We start from the raw sequence: 27,896 nt of genomic DNA on the forward strand, positions 1-27,896 counted from the left end.
GCAGGGAATGAGATCATTGTGAAGCCAAATTAGACTGTGACATCAGTAAAATTTGGTAAAACTTATCTATTACGTTTAAGATAAGGTTGTCTTATGTCTGTGATTTTATTCATGTCTGACATGTGTTAAGTTGTCTAAATCATTGTTTTTGTAGGAAGCCTTTGGAGATATGTCAGATCTAGTATGTCATTGTCAGGATATCTGCCACCTCTTTGTGATCCTGTAGATGGACATTATCTTCTAGATGGAGGCTATGTCAACAACTTGCCAGGTATGTACAGCTCTTATTGTGCCTTTGTCTGTCTGTGAACCAATAGACAGACATACTTTTCACAGATATACATGGCTCTATGTGAACCCATGTCCTCTGTGTGTGTGTCTGTTTGTCACCCTCTAGAAAGACAATTTTCTGATAGGGTGCAATGTCAACAATTTGCATGATATGTACACCTCTTGTTGTTCCTCAGTCTGTCTTTCTTTGATGAAGAACAGTTATAAAAACTTTACCGTATAATCTTGTGTATAAGTCGATCCCATAACTTAGCCTTGACACGCTTCTGACTGATTTCTGACAGCTGCATTGCTAACATTCCTTAATTACAACGAGTTTACCTGTTCGTTTTGATAACTTCAATAAATATTTAGATAAATAATTCAAAGCCAGAGTTGTTTTTATAGTAGCAAGTAATTAAATTCTTGACAGTCTGTATTGTTTTGATACAGCCGTTTTTTTATTCATTCTAATTTTGGTACAGCTAATGACCCAAATTAAAATCATAAATATAGGGAACAACAAAGAATAAAACAGAAAGTTTATGATACTCTAACAACTCATTTGAAAATATTTCAGTAAGTTCAGAGGTTATTTCATAAAGAAAAAGAAATTCATAAAAAGTATTGTCATTACCACTAAAATTTTTTTTTTTTTTTCACAAATTATGGTACGTTATTGGGTCATGTTTCTATTACACCTTTGGGATTTTTGGCTTTATGAGTGTACAGAGGTAAAAATTAATACACAAAATGGATGAATGGGAAATATGAATAAAATCAGTATTGTGGCAAAATAAAGACTTGTTTATTTATTTATTTTGTCACTTACAATTTAACATTGAGGTATACAGTTCCGGTCTGGCTGTTCAGTGTTGGTGTCACGCTCATGTCAGTTATCAAGCTTTTGACATTTTCAAGCTGCAAATTTTAGTTCATAGTCAAGATCTTGTCTATAAGTTGGAACACTTTCCAGTAGTTAAAAATTTTGTCCCAAAAATCTGACTTATAGACGAGTATATACAATAAATGACCGCAAAAAAAGTCTGTCGTCATTAACAATTTTTCAAAACTCTTCTCCAATGAAATAACTAGACCAACCAGGGCCAAACTTCTATGAATGTTCTGTAGGTTATTCTGCATAGAACTGATATTGGGATTTTCAGTTTTCAAGAAATTTGGTTGCTGTTGCTAAAATAGAACATAAGGGTCAGACTGAAGTTTTTTGCATATACCTCCAGAACCTTTTGGCTAAGCCAAATTTTCATGTGAATCTTGTTGGAGTTATTACCCTTTTGGCATTTTTTCACTATTTTAAGTTTATTTTTTTTAAACTCTTCTCTTCTGAAACTACTGGACCAGTTAGAACCAAACTTGCTTTGAATGTTCCTTAGGTTGTTCTGCATAAAATGGTTGTGGGGAATTTTGATCCATTTAAAAACATGGCTGTCATTACTAAAAATGGAACATAGGGTTCAGACAGAAGTTTTTGGCATATATCTTCAAAATTGTTAGGTTTAGCCAAATTCTGACGGTATAAAAATGTTCAGCATGATGAGATCTATCTGTGGTCAATTTTTTGCATTTGACTGTTTAGCTATGTTGGAGTTATTGCCTTTTTTATTGTTTTTTTCGCAATTTTTAATGTTTTTTTGTTTTTTTTAATCTCCTCTGACAATACCAGACCAATTAGAACAAAATTTGGGAAAAATGTTCCTTAGGGTATCCACAATAAAATTGACAAGGGAATTTTTGATTCGCTAAAAAACGTTGCCACCATTATTAAAAATAGAACATAGGGGTCAAATTGCAGACTTAGTTTAGCTTGATTCTAATGGGGGAGTAAAATTTTTCAGCATGATTAGATGGATCTATGTAAAAATTTCAGGCAGATCTGATGATAGATTAATAACTTATAGGTCCTGAAATGGATTTTTTTCCCAAATGTTACCCCTACATTTCAAACTTTGAAAAAATGTTCTCCTTCAAAACTACTGAATTGATTGAAACAAAATATTCCTCATAACAAATTTAACAATTTATGTGTAGGATTTTTTTATTTTTTTTGTTTGGCTCATGTGGCTCAGTGGGTGGCTGCAGCCACTCAAAGTTGCCATTGAAACCCTATGGGGAAACACATTTTGGCCTACCTTTGCTTTTACCGATCCAAAAATGGCCGAACTAGACTGAAATAATAAAAGGTCAACTTTAATATCTGATAATTTTGGTTCCACATGATTATACAAGATGGACATTGAAGGTCGTTTAAGCCTCTGATTTTTCTAAGATCAACTTATTTGAAACCACAGGTGCCAATGTCTTGAAACCTAATAGGGTTAATGACCTCAATGCCTTCTACAAACAATTCATTTTTTTTTGTGGCTCAGCAGGTGGCAGCAGCCTCTCAAAGTTGTCATTGAGACCCTATGGGTAAACACATTCTGGCCTATATGTTTACTTTCACTAAGCCAATTATGACCTAAATGGCAGAAATAATAAAAGGGACAACAGTAATATCTGATAAAATTTTGGTTCCGCTTGTCAAAATGTTAAATCTTCTCAAAAACTAACGTGTCCACACTTGCACCAACTGTTCAGGATTCAAACACTGCAGTCATATCATGCTGTGCTCTGTGAAGCATGATATTTACGAATTTTTAGGAAGTGCTTTTTGTGAATAATGTCCAAAATGTAGCACCATATAACATCAAATTGTACCCAAAAAAAGTCCATTTCTTTCCTACATTTATAACTTACTTGCTTTTGCTTTACTTTGAAGCTGATGTGATGAAACAATTAGGAGCAAACTCAATATTTGCAGTTGATGTAGGAAGTAGGGAATCAACAGAGATTTATAACTATGGTGATCAGATATCAGGGTTCTGGCTACTGGCCAATAAATGGAGTCCTTGGCATGATACAGTGAAGGTATTGTAAAGAAAGTCACAAATCATGATTTGACCGCCCATAGGACAAAAAGGAGATTTGTCAGATCTAGTATGTTAATCCAAAAGGATTATTGATCTTTTAGAGGAACTTTTAAAGGAAGACCTTCAAACAAAGGTTGGAACATGTATAAAAATAACCACATCTGTCTATCCATCCATCTGCCTGTCTACATCTTTGTAAGCGCAACTCCTCCTAAACTGCTAAAGGGATTTTGATGAAATTTTATACATGTAGGAAGGTTGAGTTATAAATGGCCACAGACCTTCAATTATTGATTTCATTGGGTTACATACAGTTTTGCACTGACAATTTTTGCTGTAAATTGGACCATATCATACATTTGGATATAAAGTACCACTCAAATCGACTGGTATACACCTAGGACTTGAAATATCGGGGGGACATTTTTCTGCTAATCTCCAAACCCTGGTTTAATGCCTAAATGTCCTCCTGAACACCAAAATAATCCTTGAAACTGGCATTAAGTTTGCATCTAAGAGAATTCTTTTGAGTAAATATTTTATTTTATCCATCTTTTTGTCAAGCATTTCAAAGAGTTTAAAAGTCTCTAATGCACTTCACTCTGAGTAATTAATGTAATCCTTGCACGACATCCAAGTATCAGTTGGAATTTAGTGTCTGTCCAGTATTACTTTTTCATCTTTCTTAGGTCTAAGTTCATTGGAGGTATAGGGCCATATGAAGAAATGCATATAGGTATATAATTACTTTCTGACTGAAGAGGGAGATAATCAAATTAAGGTTTTACATGTTAAGACCTTGAAAAAAGCAACTCCATCTTAACCACTCAAGGGATTTTAATTAAATTTTATAGGAAGATTAGTTTAAGACCATATGAAGCGAGGAGGTATTCTCTTTGTGAGCTTGCTCACACTATTTCCAGTTGTACTTAATTCTTTTATTTTTATGATAATTTTCATCTAGGTACCAGACATGGCAGAAATCCAGTCCCGGTTAGCATATGTTTCATGTGTTAGGCAGCTGGATCATGTGAAGAACTGTGACTATTGTGAATACATCAGACCACCCATAGATAAATATGCTACTTTACAGTTTGGCAGCTTTGATGAAATTGTTGTAAGTTAATATTTGAAGTTGAACAAGAAGTAAATTTTGCACATGAAAAAAAATGCCATACATAAGAATGATCATATGTATCAAGTGTGATATGATAATCATGTGTTTGAGTTTACTTATGATCGACAACTGTTATACTTAAAAAAAAGTAATTTTTTTTCACTAATGGTATGTCCTATTATAATTGTATGAACATTATCTAATGATTATCATATGTGGTACTTTTGGATGTATCTTTTATTAGGTTGAATGATAGAATGTAAGAAGTTAATTTTTGAAAGGCCATAAAAATTATTGCTTTATCCAGTTTATTTTCTGAGGGATTGAAAAGATAGCCTTAATCACTATTTTCTGTTTTATTAAAGGAGATGTGACACAAAAAAATATCATTTTTTTAAACGTTTATATTTATAAAAATTATAGTATGTTTTGATATGAGTGTAACAAATGTTTTCTCATCAGGTTAGCTCTAAATAAAGTTAAAATGATTTATTTGTGTTTTCACAATGACCTAATTAATATGCATAAATGAAAACCGAAGTAATGCTCAATTACTATGTATGGAAGTGCTGCGTCATTGGTTCTCAATCTCCATTAGGATACATTGAAAATGTATACACATGCCCAAAAAAATTAATAAATCTTTGAAACTGGCTTGCATATATGATGCAGAGTGGTCCACTGATCTGTATATGGGTGCAATAATTGTGTTTAGGAAGTAAGAAGACTTAAGTTCTTCTCGTTTTCTGTCAGCTTTACATTAGTGATCCCTGTGTGGTGAATAAACAACTACTTCAGACACTATTTTTAGGTCTTGAACTGGAGGGTACAACTAAAATAGTGACACTCAGTGTATTGTTCTTTCTTTGACGGTTATAGTAATAAACAGCCTGGTAGACTTAATTATGACCAAGAGATAGTGTGGGCGGCTTCCTTTATCTTCACATGGTTCGGCGACCCATGACATAGGTGACTTTGCTAATAATTGAAATTTAATTGAATTTCTTTTGTCTTACTGATTTTGAAATAAAACAATTTACATGGAGAATTTGACACACTACACAGTATATAATAGGTGACCCTAGTTGAGTTTTAAGGAAGTTTTTCTGGTATGGACAATATTTTTTTTATAGGTCAGTTAAAATATTTAATTTTTCGCAAAAAAGATTTAGAACGTGAAGGAAGCTTCAGCAGGAAACCCTTATGGGTTATCAAATAAAATCATCAAAAACCAATAAAAAATTAACATGTTCATATTATCCTCTGTACTGTAAAAAAATCAATATTTTCATTTAAGATCGAGATTGGAACAGTTTAAATCTAAGAATCTAAGAATATGAATTTAATTTACTTTATACTTTATATAATTTACTTATATGACAGAACATAATGAAATATTTCTTTGTAATCTTTAAACAGAAGTGGTGTCATCTTACTTGGAAAGTCTAATCTTCAAACATGTAATACTTTAATATTTCTGACATTGTAGAAATCATGTAAAATAAGGCAGACCAATGACATAACATGGTCATGTGACCACATGTTTACTTAAAATTCATAAGGCTTAGGTCATGGTCGATTTTGAATCAATTTATCTTCAATTAAACGATACAAGTGACTACAAGAGGCATTTTGATAATATATCTTAGGTGTAACAAATCAAATAAACCCAAAATTGAAAAAATAATTCTTTGTGTCATGTCTCCTTTAATTGTTTATCTGTTTATTATTGCATATTCTTTTAAAAGAAAAAGACACATGTTGAATTGTTTTGTCTTTATGAGATTCTGACATTGTTGGTAATTTTAGGTAATGAACTAGAGCACACATTTTGACCTGATTTATTAAAGTAAACTTAAAATAAGGTATTATACCATAAGATGAAATCAAAACCTTTTTATATCAATTACTGTTTAATTTAATGACTTATTTGCCATTTACATTTATTTACTTGAGGATTATTTTTATATGGTTTTGATAGTCAAAAGATTGGGAAATTGTCATGTCAAATCAATTAAGAAGAAAAGAAAAAAAAAACAGTTAAATATTTCTTTTGATGAACAGTTTAAAGATAATTGTTTGGTATGAAACATTTGTAGTTTCAAGACAGTATTTACTCTCAATTTAAATTCTGGTGTTAAACAAAAATTGCATAAGTTTTTGAAGAATTTTTATGTAAATAAAAAAAATTTAAAATTTAGTAGAGTACTTTGAACAGGTAAAGTCATGTAATTTAGAAATTGAAACACAAATTTAATCAGTAAAAACAAAACAAAGATGTATTTTAATGATATTCAGCTTAATTATACAAACGTAATTATCAAAAACCCAGGTGTTGGCCCCTGTCATTTACAATACACATTTTTCACCTGTTTTCCCCCCATTATCTGTATGCTCCTAGACAGTGGGGAGCCTAATCCCCCTCATATTTCCTGCCTTTGTATATTCCAATATGATTAGAGAGGAAATTAACAAAAACTTTGTATATTTGTCAATATGGATGGTTGTAAAACTTGTTTCTACCTCGAAATATTGTAATTGATTTATGATGCTGTATATTAAACACCATTGGGTGCAGAAAATATTTTCTTACAGCCAATCAAAATTGATTTTAATTTGATGATTTTAATAAAATTTGTTGAAAATTTATATTTTTTATACTTACTTGTGTGTCAGTACAAGTGTATGTACTCACTAGAAAGTTTAAAGATATCCACAAGTTCAGAAGTTTGAAGATTTTTCCAGTCAACATAAGTAGAGTGGTGAGTAATTTATCTAATTATTTATTAATAGGTATTGAATGGTTGCTACATGATACTAATATTTTCTCCTTTTTAATTCCCCATTTTCCTTTTTTATTAGTTTTATCATTAATTCCTTATTAACAATTCATTCATCTGTGTCATTAAAGAGCACATCAATTTTTTTTGCAGAACTTAGTTTAAATTTTTAAGTTTTAATATGGTATAAAATTAGAACAGACAGTTTGTTACTGAACTTTTCTTTTTCTTTGATATTTCCCTTTTTTAAAGTGAATTATTATTTAACAAAAAAATATTTAGTGTGTGTTCTAATTTCAACTAAGCTTTGAATTTTTTCATTTTTTCATTTTTGTCTATTATAAAAACTGTAAACTAATTAGATGTTGTTATAATGATTATGGCAGAACAATTATAAAATCTTATTTTTTTCCCTTTTAAATAAATAAATAAAAAATATTTGAATACTTTTCAAGTAATGATATTGATAAAAAAAAATTTAGAAATTAAAATAAAAAAAATTAATAATATATAAAAAAGAAACTAGGGTTCCAACCAAATTTTCTCATTATAGCTTCAGCCTGATAACTGGTTAGATGAACTGCATTCATATTAGAGATGCAGCATTATAAATCTTGAAGCTTTTCACCTTAGTTCACTCCAAATCTTACTAAGGCAAAATGGGAACAAGTAAAGAAAAATGGTTAAAAGTTTCATTAACAATTTTGAATATCCTTTCTGTTGTATAATAAACATTTCTCTTCAGTTTTCCCTCCTAATTGTTTTGGATTTTTTAATAGATTTCTTTCACGTCATGTACATTTGTATATATAAAACAAGTAATGTTAAATAAGTATTGGACAATTTCTATATTGTCATGAGTAAAATCAGCCTACTTAAGCTAAACTTTGAATGCATACAGTCTATTAAGTTAAAAAATATCCAGTTAATTTGTATAAATAGGATATAATTTAACATTGATGATGTAATTTATTTGTTAAAATTATTTTCTGTTCAGTTTATTTAAAAAATTACAAATGTACAAGGTGTTTTAAAAACCTTTATGATTAACAAGAATTTGTGGTGGTATTTTGGTATGTTATTGTTGTCCTTGTCTGTTTTTGTGAGTAATTTGGATATTAGTTGGTTGTTCTTTATAAATTTTATTACATGGTTCGAAACCACAAAAAGAAGGTTGGTATTACATGTAGTTTTGGAATTTTTGCAGAAGTTTTAGATTAAGGGGACAAAAAGGGCCCTAAAACAAGCATTTTATAGAATTTAACTCCAGTTAAAGCATAGAAATTTCTAGGATAATATTGTTCCACAATATTCTATACCACAGTGTTCAGACTTGGATTGATTTTGGGGTAAAGACTTTCCAGAAATTAGGGACCAAAAGCGGGCCAGAAACATGCATTATCCTGATGTCCAGATACTAACTTGACTGTAAGTGATTGAAACTTTTTGAAATTGTATTACAAGTTGCCATACCACCAAAGGAAGACTACAATTGATTTTGGGGGTTAAGACTTGAACTTTGCAGAAATTAGGGGTCTAAAACAATCATTTTCCTTATCAGAATAATGAATAAGTGAACAATAGCCATGTTTGAAAGGTAAAAAGGAACTACATACAAATAAAATGTATAAAAAAAAATATAAAGAATATGGGCCCAAATTTTCAGCCTTACGGCCTTCATCAGGGGCAAAAAGTATTCAAAAGAAGACTGCAGACCCACACCACAGAGAAAAGGTGTTAAAAAGTTAATTTTCCTTATGTCTGTATAATAATTGACTCGTATAATTTTTCAACATGGTGTCATACTGCAAGAGGAAGACTTGGATTTGTTTTTGGGGTTGTGACATGAGTCAAGTAAGAATAAGGGATCACAAGGGGACCAGAAACAAGTAATATTTTCTCTAATTTCTGGACAATTTATACTTGGGTGAAAGGGATTGGATCACTATTAAATTGTACCACAATGTGCCATATCCCAACAGGAAGTTTGAGATTGATTTTGCAGGTTTTGACTGAAACCATTTAGGAATAAGACAAAAAGTGAACACTTCAGTTCTGGTCAATTTTTCCTGTGTCAAATGTCTAATTGCAATAAAAATTCAAAGCTGTATCAAGTTTGAATGGTGTGTCCATACTTCAGGGTTTGACCTCTGTGGTTGTATCAAGCCCTTCAAAACATTTTTTTATGTTTTAAACCATACTTTACTTTATGTATCTATGTCATTTGTTGACTTCAAGAAATTCCACGTATGTGTCAGTATAAGATTAAGAGATGACTAACCTCCCCCTCCAAAAAAAAAAACCAAAACAAACAAACAAAGAATTACAATTGATATAAAGAATGATTTTGAAAAAAGAATGAATTTATGTATTGTGTTGTAACCATTCCTTGTCACTGTGTCAATTAAAAAGTGGTAAAGTTTTCTGCTATTTTGCATTTATAAGAGGAGTGGTCAATGATCAATTTACCTTAATATACTTTGATAAGTAATTTAAGTGAAATTGTGCATTTTTGGGTATCGGAAAACAGGTAACATGTAGAGATCACATGTATGGAATTTCAAAAATGTAAAAAAGAACTTTTTTGACAAAAGTTGGCTTATTATCCACTGAACAAAAATAGCACTAAAATTGGTTGGATTTTAGTGCATTTTCAATGAGACACCGTAGAATAATACAGTGTTAATCTAAATATTCTTTACTGAATAACAAATAAAATAAACACAACATTCTTGATTTGATCAGCATAATGAACTTTAAATGACTTTAAAGTTGCATGTTTTCACATACTGGGTATTTAAACTATAAATTATACTAAAATTGTATAATACGGAATTGATTCTGGACAGTTTGTCTAGTTTCTGGTCTGTTTTATGAACAGAGACACATGTAAAGACTTCAGGTTTTGAGAAGTTTTTATTTAACATACAAAAATCATATATAGTTTGTTTGTTTTTTTTTTTTTGCATTTGTCTTTGTATGTTTGAACTTCAAATAAAATGTTTAAGATTTAACCATGTATCAGGGATTAAAAAATGTGACTTGAGGTTTCATGACAATGCTGGATTTTGTAATAAATTGAATAATACTTTTAAGCATGTGCATACAAGTACATGCATGTTGTCACAATATTTATGTCTTTTGATGTTGTTGGCCATTATTTTAATTGCACCAGGCTAATTGTTGTAATGCAATATCCTCTGAATGGGCGGGTCAAGACGCTTTGAAAAGGAGGGGGGTTCTAGGACATTGTTTACCATTTTTGTCAATTTTACACATGAAAATTTTTTCTCCATGAAACTTCATTTCCTTGATTACTCTTTCAATAAAAGGGGGTGCCTCTGGATCCACCACTGCTCTGAACGTATTATACCAAACAGATACCTTGTAAAAATTCCAACGCATGAAACTGTTGTTAATGAAGTTCGGACGCAATAGAACTTCTAAGAATTTTTTTTCCTTTAAAAAAAAACTCCATTTTTAGTAGGTGTATGAATAGGACACAATGGGAAGGTAGTTATTATAGAATATTATAATAAAGAAAACATCATTGTCCAGGGCTGGGGCGGACCAAGAATATTAGAAAAAGATAGAGGCTCTAATCAAGATGTTTATAAACAGGGGTACAATTTCTCATTGCTTTTTACTGTCTATAAGTTGTTTTAAACATACTTGTTTTGTGGCGTAAACATACATGTACAGAGCAGTTATTTACAATGTCATAATTTTAATTTTCGGGCAGCCAATCACATCTGTCTGCTTCATGCAAAGCCACTTTATTGTTCACTTCTCCAACTCTAATATAATCTAAATACAAACAAAAATTGGACTGAATCTGGGATTTATAACAACTGTAAAAGCATCTTTGCTAGCCTGGGGTTAAATTCTGCCCCTTCCCTTCACGCAAAGAGAAGGACAGGACCATAACCTTTGCCTAGCAAAGATGCTTTAAAAGCTAGGACTTGAAATAAGCCACTCATAACTTTTGATCAGGCTATATGATAGTAAAGGCTGATTTTATTTGAAATAATCCATTTACAAAAACTTTTTCATGTTCACATACTAGATGAACATGAAAGCAGGTTTGGAGTTTCCCTCCTTCGTTTAAATCCAGAATAACATCATTAGTATTTAAAAAAACATTGATGGGCATTTGAGGAAAAACATAGAAAAGGCGTTAAAAAATTAATATATTACCAATGAACCCAGGTCCACACATTCAGTTTTTGTCTCACCTGGGATGAAAGTTGAGGAAGACGAGACCTAGGTTTTGCTTTTCCGGCAACGGTGTCCACAAACTGAACGTTTAAGTTCAAAAGTTCATTTAAACATTCCCTTTGCTAGGTCAATGATATTTGAATTCCATTCACGGCATCACAAGAGTGGAAAGGATTTACAGTGCTCCCTTGCTATAATACCCCTTTTTAATGGTGGTCACTTATTTATTGCCATAAATTTCCAATTCCTCAGTCCTTTCCAATTTCATATTATATACATTTAGTCATCAAACATGTTTTAATTATGTGACCACTTTTTATGCCCTGCCACATGAAGCTGCAAGGTATTTTGTAATGGCCTCCAGAAAAGTTTAGTTGAGTGTTCATCCATTTGTTGCCTAGTACATTTTGTAGTGGTAACACAAAAATTATAATTTTGTAATTTCATATTATTATACAAAAAAATGAAGGCAACACAAAAAATAATATGTAATAATCACATCATTATAATGACAATATCGAACAGGCAAGACTTCTCTCTGTGATAACAGTTTACTTTTTTTTATCAAGGCCAGGTTGCTAATTAATACTTTGAATTAATACATGTTATTCTTATGACTATTTTTGTATTTATCGTGCTTTGTCTTGACTATGAATATCCTGTTCTTCGATCCAATTTCCTCAAATAGAACATTGTTAGGCACTAATTGGTGAATAACAGAAAAAAAATGTCAAAATATTATCTATCTTCTTAAAAAACACTTAAAATATTGATCATGTCAAAAAATAAGTTATTCTGGATAATATTCATGCTTTTCTGTTGTACCAACAGTTCAGAAACGAAACAGGTTGTCCAGGAAGTGAATTCGTATTTTTATTTATTTGTTATTCAGTGCAGAATATTTGGATATACATTGTAATATTCCAGGGTGTCTTATCATCACTTAATCATTGAAAATCCAACCATTTTTAGAAGCAATTCTGTTCAGTTGACAAATAGTCAACTTTTGTCAGAAAAAGTTTTTATTTTCCATTTTTGAAATTCTATACATGCAATCTTTACATGTCACCTGTTTCGCAATACTTACAATTACTTATGTATCTGGGTCGATTGATCTTTGACTCCTCCCCTAATTAATGCTAAATAGCGAAAAACTTTACCGTTTTTCACTTTGATAAGTATGATATTCAATAACTACATTGATTTATCTTTCCATTGACATATGATATAGCCGTATACCCTCTAGGCCCATTTAACTTGAAAACTAGAGCACTTTTTGATACCTGTCCACAGCACTATTACATTTATTATGCCATCTAATATCAGATTTAAAATAGGGGTAATATCAAAGTCAGCTGAAAAACTCCAAATTTTTTAATAAATTAGAAAACTTCTAATGCAGTTGTTGAGTGAGTACCTTCAACATAAATTTTTGCATTTCAAAAATGTGTTTCGAAGAATCAAAGAAATTTGAAAATTCAGTCAAATCTGGGAAAAATTGCTCATATAATGAAACTCCTTTAAATACTTATAGTGTTTTAAACGTTGGTACACAAAGAGTCTCTTGTTCTTTTGGCAGAACATTTAGTTGTTTGCTTGCGCTAAATATTTTTGTATTGGAAAATCACTGCTAAAGCTCATTTCCATTTAAGTTCTATGAAAAACTGTATAAAGGCAAGCAGCAAAAGTTTGTGATGTTATTCTTACTTGAAAATGACACATTGTCTTGGAAACTGCCTATTTTCTGTTAACATATTAGTCATGAAATGTTGGTAGTTCCTTTTTATAATTGTTTTAACTTCTAGTACATAATATAATAGACATGAATTCAGATTTCATGTAGACAGGACTGATGAGTACAATGCTTTACAATTTAAGCTCAAGTTTATAAGTTGTTTCCAGCTTGCTAAAGACTTTTTAAGTAGACATCTTTGTTAGAATCATACATATTCTATAATATGTGATACACCCCAAAAAAGACCACACATGTTTATTATGTTATAATGCTACTAATATATGATGATACATGTAATTATTCAATCTAATCTGTCTGGTCTTTGGAAATAATTCACATTAAAAATCCAATAGTTTCCATTGTATTTTAGTATCATTTACGGAGTTATTTCCCTTAGTTTTGAATTCGTCTGTACATTTTACATAATTCATATCTCCTAAGGCCAAGGGTTATATGGAAAGCCCCATGTTAATTTCTGTTTACTATATTTATCAAGTATGAACATGTTTGTCATTCTGTAACTTACTTTCTGGACGTTGATACCCCAATTTAAAAACGTTTTTATTTTTGATTATCAGTAAAAATTTATATCATGTCTAATAACCATTCTAACTTATTTCATAACAAAAACAATGTAACTACATGTATATATAACTTGCCCTAAAATAGATCACTTTCTCTGTGAGTGATATTCCCATCTGTAATGATCTGTTTGCAGCAGTTCAACTGGTTTTGTGTTGTTTTTGTCCAGTTAGTTCACTGTTCTTTTCTTTATAATGAAACAAAGAATTAAACAAAGTTAGTTTCAAACCATTAAACGAATAAGTATGACAACATTTGTCGGTTGGGAAGGGGTACAATTTTTCCTTTTACTCCAAAATTCCAAGTGTTACCACCACTTTCTTGGTTCCATTGTAAAGCTGAGATATGATGTATTTAGTTTCTTTACATATGCTGTCCCTTGAAGACTTAGATTCTCTTTGTGTCACAAAAATTTTGATTGATTATAAGGCTTTGAACATTTCGACTGAATCGAAGTTGTATGTCAGCTTATAAAAATTATTGCCCTTAAAATAGTGTTCTTGAAACTGATAGCAGGAAACACGCTATGGTCAGTTGATCACCGTGTGTGACCGCACAGGTGTCTGAAGCCAATAAAAGTTATGTCATTGCAGACAGAATTCTTTATCAGTCACCCCACCTGGCCAGAAATTAATTTTAAAGAAGGTGTCAATCAGATACTAATATCTTGTACTGAACCAATCAAAACTGAATGGTAAAAATTCACTCAACCCTGGCCAAAAGCATGTGGCTATTTATAAATACAAAGTTGTATAATTGCACAATCACATGATGTTTTCAACCTTAAGAAGCTGATTTACCTTATAAAAGAACATTAAATTCCCAAACAATATTTATTCCATCAGATACGTCCAAAATACTTTGAAAACAAAAAGGAAATGGGCGTCTTTTGTTTACATTGCCATGTTGTTGTGTATCAAGAGCACATGTTGTTTTTTTTGGGTGGGGGGAATTAGTTAAGAAATAGATCATAAAATCTAAAAAGTCTGAAAATAGTACAACAGGTATGGGGGAAAAATTTTTTTGTAAGTCATGAATAAACTACATATTAACATAATATTTTAAAACAAAACAACTAGTGTGCCAACTTTAAATAACAAGAATAAGATTTATGTGTTTTCCTGGTATAATTAGGTCAACTCCACACTACTGATTTCCTGAAAATTTTTGGAAACATGAATATTAAGACCAGAGTAGTCTATTACATGTACCTGATTAGATAATTCAGAGTAGTCTATTACATGTACCTGATTAGATAATATTCTAAGTCTATAAATAGAAAGTTTCAAAGACTAGAAAAAGGGTTTAATAGAGAATGCTCTTAATGAATATCACAGTCAAATCAGCCATTGGAGCCCCTAAACAAATCAGCTATTGGAGCCCCTAAACAAATCAGCCATTGGAGCCCCTAAACAAATCAGCCATTGGAGCCCCTAAACAAATCAGCCATTGGAGCCCCTAAACAAATCAGCCATTGGAGCCCCTAAACAAATCAGCCATTGAGGCCCCTAAACAAATCCGCCATTGGAGCCCCTAAACAAATCCGCCATTGGAGCCCCTAAACAAATCAGCCATTGGAGCCCCTAAACAAATCAGCCATTGAGGCCTCAAAACAAATGAAAAATTGTGATTTCCAATTGGTCTGCTGTCAGCAAAAATTTGAAGAACACTGGGTGTGTATGAATTTTTTTTACAATGAATGTTTATGAAGAGATAGAATATCTTTCATTTTTCTGTTAATTTAAAAATAAAAAATAAAAAATGGGATTAAAGTTATAACTGCAAAAGAAGAAAAAAGGTAAAATATTTACCTACAAATAATTCATGTAAACATAAACAGCAATGTACAAATGTACATTTTTAATACACTCATCAATTTTTATATAATAAATTAAATACAAAGTGGCATGTTTCAACATGAGACATATTAACGTCGTGTCATGTGCACTGAATACAGCACTATCTGAAAATCCTGGGAAGAACACTGTAAAAGGAAAGATGTTTTTTTGATAAAAACAATAATAGACTATTGATGAAATTTGGTTTAAGCTCCTCAGCATTATTAAAGCCCTTGATCGTCCAAATTCCTGAAAAAGTAGTGATCCTTGATAAGTCCTAGGAAAGACTTCATTTAGTGAAAGTTATATGTAGGTTAAACACTGGAAAGCCCCTAAAATTATGTCGGTTTTTTTTTCCAGTTTTCATACAACATTTTCAATCTTATTATGGTACGGCCCTGTCATGTTCCTAAGACATTTTATATCCAATAACAACTTGAGTATAAGTGTATAGATCTCTTTGAAATTGTACGACAAGGTTCCACACCAAAAAATGAAGGCTGTATTTGTTTTTTGGGGTTGTTACTTGCACCATTTGCCATATGAATTATGAGCAAAAAAGGGACCACTTTGATTATGGCAAGCCTTGATATCAAAATAATTAAAATTTATTTCCCTTGATGGGAGAAATTTCATAATGAAATTCTTTCGTTGTACATTCTATATGAAACATTCACTTCAGAGACATTAAAAATGAATTGTACTAATTGTCATTGGTTCAGATAATTTTACCATATAAATTTCTAAAAGCTCACTAATAGCATATTTTTTTCCCGTTGTGTATTGTTTTATTTAATATACTATCTTGTACATGTGAATGGAAATTAAGAATTTATCATTGCTTCTTTTATGATTTAAGGGAAACCTTATTTTATTTTTATTTATGGAATGGATTTGGCTGTAATAATACAAAGTATATCCAAAATGGTTCACTCCCCTAACCCTTGAGTTTCAACCTGTTGTGATGCATGGAACTTACTCTAGTATGTTAAACAAATTAAGCTCTATTTCAGTCTTATTTTCAATTACATATCATATACATGGATACTTGATCGCAGAATTAGACTGAAAAACATTACATTTTTTATTCATTATAATACCATACATAATGTGTAAGAATTAGATTAGAGTTAATATGGAGATTCACACCGATCACCATATGCATATATGTAATTGTGCATTAAGGAACGTAATTTTTGTATGATACCCTAGGGAGGTAATACAAATTATGGGTTTTGCATGTTATAGCCTTTTTCTTCCTAAACTGCTCAAGGGTTATGATGAAATTTTATAGGAAGGATAGATATGGTATGTAGATGTGCATGATATAGTATAATAACTACTCAAGGGATTTTTATGTCATTTTTTTGGAAGGTTGAGTATTATATGTAGATGACATGAAGGAATGATATTACTGTTGGATGACTCTAAAGGGAGATAAATCCAAATTAAAGGTTTTACACTTGAGTCCATTTGAAGCAGAGTGTATTTTCTTTGTGAGCTTGCTCACAGTAATTTTAGTCAGTGCAGTCCAGTTTTGTCCCTGCGATGCATCATGAGGGGACTTGGAAAAAGCCAGACGTCCATCCATCCGTTTGTACTTTTTTTTTGTAATGGTTTTACTAAATAACTTTGTTTTTGGTATGTGGCCTTATAAAGAGTTCCAGATTAAGTTCCACTTTGGTTATGGTTGAATGATTTTTACAGAAGACTTAGAAAATGTCATTGAATTTACAGTCTTCTGCACTTTTTTATTTGTATTACTATGAGAATTTACAGATTAAGTTCGACTTTGGTTTTGGTTGAATGATTTTTTACAGAAGTTATGACACTTGGAAAATGTCAATGAATTTAAGGTTTTTTTTACACTGGGGACATTGGAACACTGTTCTTTTATGTCATTTACTTTTGTTTCTATGTACATGTTGTTTAAGTTCTTTATGTTTCTATTTCTTTGTCAGGCAGTTGTTTCTGGATTGTGTTCTATTTGATTTAAGTTCCAACTTTCCCTTGATTTTGGTTTGGTGTACGTCCCCACTTCCTTGATGAAAGCAGAAGTTATATAGTGACCATAGTGTCTTTCTATCCTTTTGTTCGACTGTATGTCCATCCTTACCTTTTTGTTACAGTTATCTCTCCAGCTATTTATAACAGCCACTTGGTATTTTGACAGAAGCTTATAGATATTCCATATCATTGGATCCAGTTCAGACTGAAATGGCATCAACTTTCAGTAGATGACTGATATATTTTTACCATGTGGTAATTGTAGTAGGCTCACAGTTTTTCTTGTACCAGTATTAAGTATCAGTTTTTATAAAAATCAGACAGAAGGCGATTCATGCATGTCAAAAACCCAATGAATTCAGTTTAATTTCTTCTTCAGGAACAGTTCCTAATCACATTACCAGTCTTAGTTTTTCATTTTGTGGTTGCACTTTTGAGAAAAAAAAATTATATAGATTGTACATGAAATTGGGTCTTTGCAAGAGTTACTGTTATTGATTTTGTTTGATCTGGTTAATTTTAGTGGGAGATAAATGTGATGTTTTCTCAAAAGTGCAGATATGAATTCAGAAATAAATATTATTATGTAAATAAATAGCATATGTAGATTGAAGAAGCATTGCTTGTTCTGTGGGTTTTTCTACACTATGAATCACTTTACTATTGAATTTTATATGAACTTGATCTTAATATGATTTAGAAATTACAATACTTGCAGATGCACTGTACAATTTCATGTAAGATAACATTCCTAGTTTTAATGGGATTAGTGCTGCATGTTTTTATATGTACCTCTATTGAGTTTGTTGTGGTTTGTGTGAATTGTTCTTTTTTGTACTTTTTATGTTATCTGCTATGTTGTGTCCTTTGTCCTGGGATTTCAGTTTTTTTACAATTTCTTTAATGCCTCTCAGTGATTTGTACAACTAAAACAAATGCTGTTATATATCCTAGTTAGATCCTTACTCTCATAAGAAGTATAACTGAGCACCATTACATAACTAATGGCCATAGGACTAAAGGTCTGATTGAAATCCTATTGACAGAGGAAGTCCTATGTCATCGTCCAATTTTTGCTCCTTGTATAGTGATACTGTATTTATTTAAAAGAGAAATGATGTTTTCTCATGACAAAGTTTGTGTTTGAGATACCTTTCTCTCGATTACTTATTTGAAGGTACACTGTTCCCTTTTTTATGGTAGGAATTTTTTTTTCATTATTCAGGAAACTCTTGTATGCTTGAATGTTTAACAACACATTTGCCCAGTGTGGTGGACGCATTTTTCAACAAACGGTTGGCATTCCAATGGGAACAAATTATGCTCCTCTATTTGCTGACCTATTCCTTCACTATTATGAGGCTGATTTTATACCTGATCTGATACAAAAGAAAGAACATTGTTTAGCTAGATCTTTTAATCTCTGGAACAGGGTTATGTTGCTACAAGACTGAAGTCATCACTACAGAAGTTTTATGGTTGTCGTCATGAACTTGTGGATCGTTACGGTGTGCACCATGAAAACTTATTTGGTCAACGTGTCATAGTTTTCCATTCCTCTTTTGCCTTTCCCTACTGGTGCAACTGGTCCATGCTCCCAGTTTTCAGTGGAGTGCGAGTTGCTCATTTACTTTTGTTACTTTATTTGTATTATTTTTGTTACTTTATGTTCTTTGTTGTGTTTGTCTGTTTTCTATGTCTGGTATTTGTCCCTGGATTACATTCATTTGATTTCCGCTAGAATCTTGGTTCCCTTGATTACTCTTTTATAAGGCCAGTTACTGGAAATGGGTGGTTTTGTTAAAGTATCTAAGAAATTAATACATAAACAGACTCATTCTATCTTAGGAAAATTTCTAAATGTGATGTTTTTTTTATTTAAGATCACAGAATATTACATGTGAAAACTTTCTGAAAAGCACTTCTTGAATTAATATTACAACAATACAAAACTGTTTTAGTTTGTGCCAGAGTAATATTTTGATTATTTTCTGAACCGAGTACTTTAGGTATAGTGGATTTCTTTTCCTGGTGCTAATAAAGGTCACATTAACACATATCTATGCTATATGGGGATATTTTCTTTTTAAAAAATGGAAATAATTGTTATCCCTTAAATTTTGTTGAGTTATGCCCTTTTGAACTTAGTTTCCAGAAGTGCGTGAGTGATGCCTCATGTTGTTGCAACTCTTAGTAAACTACTGAACTTCATGAAATTTGTTATGTAGTAAGGATTCCTATTTAAGTTACACTAACTGTAATGTGTGTTGTAAAGTTTGAAACTTGTGCAGATCACATTATTACATATGATAACATTATGTAATCAAAATGTAATTGAAAAATAATTGATAATTACAGGCATTTGTGAGACTATAATTGAAAAAATTATGATGACAAATAATCAAATTTTAAGTTGATTATAGATTACAATTACCCATTACAATAAATCTTACACTTGAAATTTTGATCCCAGAAATTTTTTGGGAGTTATGCTCCTTTGACTCAAGTAGTACAGTACTGAAGCAACTTGTCACCATACCTCTGAAACATCAAACTTATGGCAATAGAAGGTACTGGTCTATTGGGTCTAGTGAACAAAAAAAGTTTTTCTTTTCTTAATATTTTGTGGAATGTTTTGCTATGACATGTAAATGTGCATTCTCTTTTATTTTGATTTAACAAATTTTGTAAGATATATGACTATTTTTCACATTTTTCAGCCATAGAACCCCTTTTGATTGCAACTTATCTGCTTTCAGATTTCTCCATATTTGGTAGGATTTTCATTATGCATTAAATGCTCTACCACCTTTTGATTTAAAAGATTGCGTAAGAGTTGATAGAAAGTTAATAAGAATTTTTCTCCAACATTTCTAAATGGTTTGAAATCTTTTCAATTCATCTTCATTGAAACTTCTACTAGTGATTTCTTTATATAGTTTGCATTCCTTATGAAGTGTAGATTTGCAGAATACTCTACCACTTTGAGGGAAAAAGGTTTGAAAGAATATAGAAATGATCACAGTTTGTTGCTTCTTATAGTAATCTTGTTTATTATTTTCTAAAGGAAAAAAAAGCCAACAGGGAAACACATATAATTAAAATTAATTGCAAAGTTCGAGGCTATGTAAGAAATGTAATCAACTGTCTATTTGAGCCAGTTAAGGTAATTTGTCACACACATTTTATTTACTAATACTCAAATTATAACTTTGATGATGTTTGTTTGTTTGTTTGTTGGGGTTTAATGTCCGAGCAGCAATATTTCATCTATATTCAGACGATGAACATGAAATGGATGATAAAATGAACATTAAATGAAAAAAAAAAGGATGGGACACAAGGACAATAGGGTCGACAAATTTTGATTGCCACTGGAAAAAGGGGGGATGGGTAAGGTCGGGCAATTAAGCCTCCTGTGGCGGAGCGCAAAAGTTCCTACTCCTATCGAATACTACAGCAGGGTTCTTTAACGTGCGAGGAACGTGGCATCTTTCCCAACACGGTGCACCACTATGGTTTGCGGTAAGGTTTTCCATATTATAGTCTGACAACCCCAGCATGTAATACGCCAGGGGTACCCCATTCCACCACCTGGGGCACACATCCCAGTTGCTCTGTGGACAGAGTGCCTAGCCCCCGGCTAGGTTTCTGAGCACTATTTAGTCGCCTTATACGACAAGCTTAGCGCTGCTGCAGGCCTATTCTTTTAACACCCGGACCTGCACGGGGCTTGCAATATGTTGCTATGGATTGATGTTTCGACCATCAGAAAAGTTGTGTGTCATTAATTTTTCTTTCAAAAATCTCCTCTAAAACTGATCAGTGAATAAATACCAAACATGGTCACCAGCATCCTAGGAGTATCTTCTTTAAAATTGTGTGGATTTTACAGATCAAGTGATAACATGGCCATTATTGCTTTTTTTAGACCACAGTGGCCAATTCAAATACTTCTACATATTTTTCAAAAAAAGAAATACCTGATAATGAATAAAATCTTCCCTCTTCAGTTTGAAGAGCCCTATAAAAGTCATTGGTCGTTTAAGTTGTATGATGACTCCTAATTGGAGTTGTCGCCTTGGAAATTAAAAAATTAGGGGGTTTTTTTTGTGGTTTTAGCTTGTTATTGAAAAACAGAAGTAGATTTAGTGAGCATTGCTCACAGTTTTTCTTGTTTTGCAAATATCTTTAAAACCATTATCGTGTATCTTTTAAAGTGTTCAGCAAGAAGTAATGTATCTATGGTGAAATGTTTGTGGAATTCTGTTGACCCGTGTTGGAGTCATTGCCTTTTTCGTGTTATTTCATCCCTGCAAACAAAGTTTGGGAGGTATAGAGCATTACCCCATCTGTCTGTCCATCATTCTGTACTTCCGTCCACATTTCTTATCAGCACAACTCCTCCTTAACTGTTTAAATGTTAAACCCTTTTCAGAGCAATTTCTCCTACACAACTCTAGGAATTTCAGTGAAATTGTATAGGAAGGTTAGGCATCATATGTGGGTGTTCAAAAATGAATTTAGTTACTGTTGGAGGACTCCAAAAGGATATATTCTCTTAATGGTTTTACGAGTTAAAGCCTCATAACTGCAACTCAAAGGGAGTACTCTCTTTGTGAGCTTATCCTATATCTTGAAAGCTGCAATATATATAAAAAAAACTTCATTGATGAAGTGATGTCTATAAGTCTTCAGTGAGTTGAAGTTGTAGGATGACTCCTTGTCAGAGTTTTTGCCCTTTAAAGGCAAAATATTATTTCTTTGCAGTTTTCAGCTAATATTAAATAAACAACAATTATTTGTCCCTTATCAGCTTTAGCCATAGGGGACTTTAGATTTGCACTCTGTCTGTCAGTCCAGAAAAAAAAGTTTTTTATGATAGTTTTTTTAGCCAATATCTTGAAAATCTAACCAGTAGAAAAAAAACTGACAATTGATGGAATGATTTAGCAATCAGGGCTACCAAATTCTTTTTTGGGTCAAAATTGTTGGATGACTCCTTGTAAGAGTTATTGCCAGTGAAGGCGATGACTGACCTCTTGAAAACTATAGATTTAAATTGATGATAAGGCCCACTAAAGTTTATATTGGATAAAAAATTAAGGACCTCTCCTTGTTAGATTTTGTACTTGAACGGTGAACAATGACATTTTATGCAGTTTTTGGCCCAATATCTTGAAACTATAAAAGATAGAAAAAAAACTGTCAGTTGATGAAATGATCTTTATGATAAGGTATAGAAAAGTCTATAGGATTAAAAATAATGGATGACTCATTGTAAGAGTCCTTGCCCTTGAAAGGTGAAAAATTATGTAAAAAATGCAGTTTTTGGTTTAATGTCAAGATTACAATAATAGATTGAAAAAAACTTACAATTGATGATATGATCTTTACAATGAGATCTGCCAAAGTTAGGTTGAAGTTGAAGGAACTTTTTTAGCTATGGTATTTCAAAGGTAAAAAATGAACTAGGTGAGCATATCAGGCTCCTGGAAGCCTCTAGTTTCTTAATTATGACAATGCAGGGTAATCAGTATATTGTGATTGAGATGTCATTTTTTTCCTTCCTTCCATTAATATTTCCTTTCTTCCTAATTTCCATTACACAGAGACGTACCCACTCCTCTTTCACCATTGAATATAAATCGATGAAACTTTCACAGAATCATTATAACATATTCCCATTGTGCTCCCTTTATTTTGGATTTTGATCCTAATCAGTTTTGAGGTCAAAAGTTGCCTGTTGTCCAGTGAGGGAGTTTTGTTTTCAAGTAAGTGAGCATTGCGCAAAGGTTTTCTAGTTCCTATCACCTATTATATTTGGGTTGGTTGCTCTTGTACATTATGCGAAAAATAACAGAAAAACATATTTCACTTTAATAAGTGATATTCAAATCATCATACATTTATTTTTTCATTGATATATAATTCATGTATAGCCATATAATCTGTAGGCCAATTAAACTGTAAAACTAAAGAACTGTTAGGTAATTGACAGCAGGACTGTTAGTGTCACTGTCCCTTTTACTATTAACATTTCACTATAATGTCATGTTGATCACTAACATTTATTGGGTCTTCCCCATTAGTCTAGGTTATATTGCCAGTGTTTTCATTAAAGTTCCAGAGATTTCACTAGAGTCAAGCCTATGATATCACCCTGCGGTCTGGGCAACTACCATTACTCCTTACCATAAAAGCAGGAATGTTTCACATGTATTTTTGTGTTTAACATCTGCCTAAAACAGCTATGTTTCTATGTCTCTACATGTTTCTTCTGCTTCATTATATTTTTTTACCTTATTTTTTTCTCATTTAAGGTTCAGCATCAGGATGGCCTGCTACATAGTTGGTGACCAACACTGCCAGAGTCATGTGACCATGCTCAACTGCCTGGAGACAGTTATCACTGACATTCACATTGACATTACCGGCATTGACTCTGAGGTAAACAAGTGTTTCCCAGACAACCACCAATCACCTAGCAACATGATCACACCTCCCTTCTTCAAAGAACCAGTTGTTAAGACCCAAGTCTGGTCCGGTATCCTACCAGTTGTAGCTGAGTTGACCAAGACCAATCCAGCAACTACCAGTAGCACTACTTCCTGCCTTGGTACTTCATGTGTTCCAGAATTACCCAGCATTCTCCTTTCCATTGAGAAGGAAGTAAACCGCCATGTCCAGTATGTCAGCTATATCCAAGAAAAGATGAATGCAATACCATCTGCTACATCCAACCTTTCCATGGGTGCATCCAGATCACAGCTTCAGCATTCAGCATCAATGGGTCGTAGCAAGATTCGTACCAATCCAGGTTTGCCTGTTCTTCAGAGGTCACCTAAAGTACATAACCTTTCTCAGTCTCATCTGTATGACATCACATCAGTAAGCCAGCAGCTTAACAGCTCCATTGCAATTTCAGGACCTACTCAGTATGTCTCAGCTGACCAGCAAAAACCACCATGTCTGTGTTGTAAGAGATGTTCTAACGCTCTTAGATGGATCAGTGACCATGTCTGCAACAAGATACAACAGTTAAAAGACCATTGCCATGACCTGAAATCCAGATTGATTGAAGAGCTGAAAGAGAAAGAAAAGCAACTTATGATTCAGTTAGCAAGCAGTCGTAAAGCCAAGCAGACTGTGACCAACAACTTTAACCATCTAGAGGGCCTTGGACTACAGGGTCTTACAGTTTGTTCCAACATCCAGATCTTTGAACCAATCTACCAAAACTGCAGACGTGTAAATTATGGTACATCAAAAAGGCATGCAGCTGATGGTCAGTCTTGTGATGAAGAGCAGTCAGTCTTCTACACAGCCCAGTCCATGTCAACAACCAGTACTCAACTCTCATCTGGAGTTCCAACAGTAACACCATCAGTAGCAGTATCATCTGTGCCAAATGCTTCACCAGAGTCCTCCATGCCTTCCATGTCAACGACAGAAGGTTCCTACAGCTTTCCAATCATCACCTTTCCAGAGCAGTCTCTTCCATTAGCACCTCAAGTCAGCTTATCTTCAGATCCAAACACCATAATGACAGATAACATTTATGATGAGCCAGTTGTTTCCAGAACCCATCCACTGAAATCATCAACACCACAGGTTCTACCAACTGACATCAGCTATATTGCACAGAGTCCTCTCCAGAAGCTTCTTGAGTTCCAACGTCTGCGATCCAACTCCTTGAACCAAGATAGGTCTTCTTCTACCTCCAACTCCTTTCGTAGACGATCCCACACCATTAGTAACCCAGCATCAGCCAACCACATGTTTATTGCTTCGGGTTCATATGCATCAATAGATGAAACATCTGATCCTGATACTCTTGAGCCTACCATCCCGAAGTTGTTTCATGTTCAATCAGACATAGCAGTTACATTTCCTGCCAACCAACCTAGAAAGACCAAGAGTACCATCCTTAGTCGTGCAAGCAAACTGAAACAGTTCATTACCAACAAGTTCCAGAGGAAAAGCTGGGGTGGTCAAGCCTCCAAGAAATCATCATCATCACCTACAGAGTGTAAGAGTCCTGCCGCTGTCCAGTTCTTTGAGTATGACTTCTCAGATGACAACACAGACCATCAACCTCTAGAAACATCTTCAGATGACCTCCATGATCTCTCCATGGTTTCCTGTATTGCTGATACCCTAGCTTCACATTCTGTCCTTAGGACAACTACCAGTTCTACCAGCACCATGCAAATGAGGACCAAGACAGTCCCTGAGATGACCTTTTCTCAATCTTGTTTGACCAGTAGTAGTTCCATACAGAGTAATGTAGCTAACTTAGATAAAAGTTTCAGCAAGTCCACAGCCTCAAATCAGGCAGACTTACCACTGCCTTCGAAACCTAAGTCTCCATCTACATTAAAGCCAATCCAGTCCAGAGTTAAGACTCCAGCAAAGCAGTCTTTCATTACCCATCTGAGGCAAGGTGCAGTCTTGTTGTCAATACCACCAGTGTCCACTGCAGCACACCATGAAGACCTGTTGATCCAAAGACAGTCCATTGACAGCCTTTCTGTTATGTCTGGTATAGACCCAGTTCAGTCTCCAGCTAGTGTCAACATTAGCAGCCTTGACATCAGCCAGCCAGACCACTTCAGCAACATTAGTTCCCGTAAACGCCTGATGTTCCAGACACCTGTTGCGCCTACTCCTTCCAGAGAGAGCATTTATTACTTCCATGATGACAGCAGCTTTGATACCACCCAGGGGTATTCATCATTTCATAAACTTCAGAAGATTGCCAATACACCAGCACATTCCCTACCTTCCAGTTTGTCTACTCAGAGATCTTCTATCCCAGTCAGCCCAGTGTCCTCCAATATGTCTACTCAAAGGTCTTCCATCCCAATCAACCTAGTGCCATCCAGTCTGTGTATGCAGCGGCCTTCCATCCCAGTGCCAGTTCCTAGCAGTATACCGACCCTTGTTCCAGAACTCATCACTTACTTATGTCAGGGTCCAGTTTCAGGTGATGGTCTTCAAAACATGGTGGGTCTTAGTCAACTGAAGCCATACCTCCTCCGGGGTCGTATTACCCTCAGTTACCTTCTGTACCTGATATGCAACTATCCACAGAACTATGATGAGGTACCAGGTTATGACCCAGTCACCAAACAGATATCTATGGCAATGGTTACACTTGTATCAGCACAGACCACCAAGCCACACATCTTTTCCAGAAACCTCATCTGGCGACTCTTTACCTTGGCTGAACTGTATGGAGGTAACACAGACTCCCTCACCCAAGATGTCGTCTTTGCTGTACGTGAAGCCACTTATAAACAGTACAACATCAGCTCTGTGTTTTGGCAAAAGAAATGTCTCTCCTTCATCCATGAGTCCATCAACTATCTGTTTCGACGTAAGCTGCGTCACCCAGTCTTCAGATGTCTTCTCCAACAGAGTGTTTGTTAGCCATTCACTACCAGTTCCCACATAAGCTCTGTTATTGAGTCTCCAGATATCTACTTCAACAAAGTGTTTGTTAGTGCACATGGAATAGACATATCATGTGTTAGAGACATTAAAATCAAGTCATTGTTAGACTGTAATTGTGAATTTTTTTTTCTGTGGGAAGCTGATAGAATAGGGAAATTTGTATTTTACGACCTTTATGTAAATAAGATTAATGTTATTGGTTAATAGTTAAGATTTTATTTCAGTGAGGGAATTTTTTTCTAAGTTTGATCACTAATAGCAAATATATGTACAAAATATCTTGTACATTTTTGGAAAAAGAAAGTTATTGTCCATGTGTAAATGTAAATAAGTTATTTATTGATAATGTATATTTAAAACATCAAAAGCAGTTGGCTGGGGTAGTGCAATTATCATGTTTAAAGATGAACAATTGTAAAAAGTGCCATTTTTTGTTCTTTTGCAGGAACTGTATTTCTATGTTGTATAAATGTAAATAACCTATCAAAATTTTAAGAGGAAAGACACATCTTAATATACTTAATTTGAAAAATTGAAAAAGCTTTTTAGAAGATATTTGACAATTGAAAAGTTTAATGTGCAAATTAAAATATTTGTTTTGATTTTTTTGAATTCTCACCTGATCAGGTTAGATTACGATTGAAATTAGTTTTTATAAATATATATAGATATTTTCATGCAATATTCTTTTTTTTTTCTAAAAAATAAATTTGTAAATATGTGTAAATAAATTGTAAATTCATGTAAATAGTCTATTTATTTCTGAAACATGTACATATATGTATATAAGAAAAAGGATATTTGTTTAAGATAATAAAATTTAGAAATTAAAATTATTGTATTAATTTGTGACTAAATTTTTGTGGAGGAATTATTCAACAAAAAACATACAAAACAGATGCAATTCACAGTCTTTGTGGTCATTTTCACAAAAAGTTCAAATAAATAATTCCTAGCTCT

General features: G+C 33.0%; 2 protein-coding genes across 4 annotated transcripts in view; both read left to right on the forward strand.

The window, feature by feature from the left end:
* Positions 1-27,896, forward strand: part of LOC148626328 (patatin-like phospholipase domain-containing protein 7) — a 112,725-nt gene that overhangs the window by 71,866 nt on the left and 12,963 nt on the right. For all 3 annotated transcript variants that reach the window (XM_088570210.1, XM_088570208.1, XM_088570209.1), the window contains 3 exons: positions 155-271; positions 3,050-3,198; positions 4,165-4,317. In XM_088570210.1, the coding sequence (XP_088426336.1) occupies positions 155-271; positions 3,050-3,198; positions 4,165-4,317 (419 nt within the window). The remainder of the gene's footprint in view (positions 1-154; positions 272-3,049; positions 3,199-4,164; positions 4,318-27,896) is intronic.
* LOC148626329 (uncharacterized) lies at positions 4,330-27,784 on the forward strand. The gene is made up of 2 exons (XM_088570211.1): positions 4,330-7,079; positions 23,801-27,784. Exon 2 carries the CDS (start codon positions 23,814-23,816, stop codon positions 26,910-26,912), a length of 3,099 nt encoding a protein of 1,032 aa, XP_088426337.1. The 5' UTR covers positions 4,330-7,079; positions 23,801-23,813; the 3' UTR covers positions 26,913-27,784.

This window comes from Perna viridis, chromosome 2 (genome assembly GCF_037379345.1).
Source record: "Perna viridis isolate PV_CMFRI_1.1 ecotype Kerala chromosome 2, ASM3737934v1, whole genome shotgun sequence".
NCBI lineage: Eukaryota > Metazoa > Mollusca > Bivalvia > Mytilida > Mytilidae > Perna > Perna viridis.

Excerpts from the sequence above, each read along its gene's own strand:
- LOC148626329 (XM_088570211.1), top strand. The coding sequence starts at position 23,814 with ATGGCCTGCTACATAGTTGGTGACCAACACTGCCAGAGTCATGTGACC.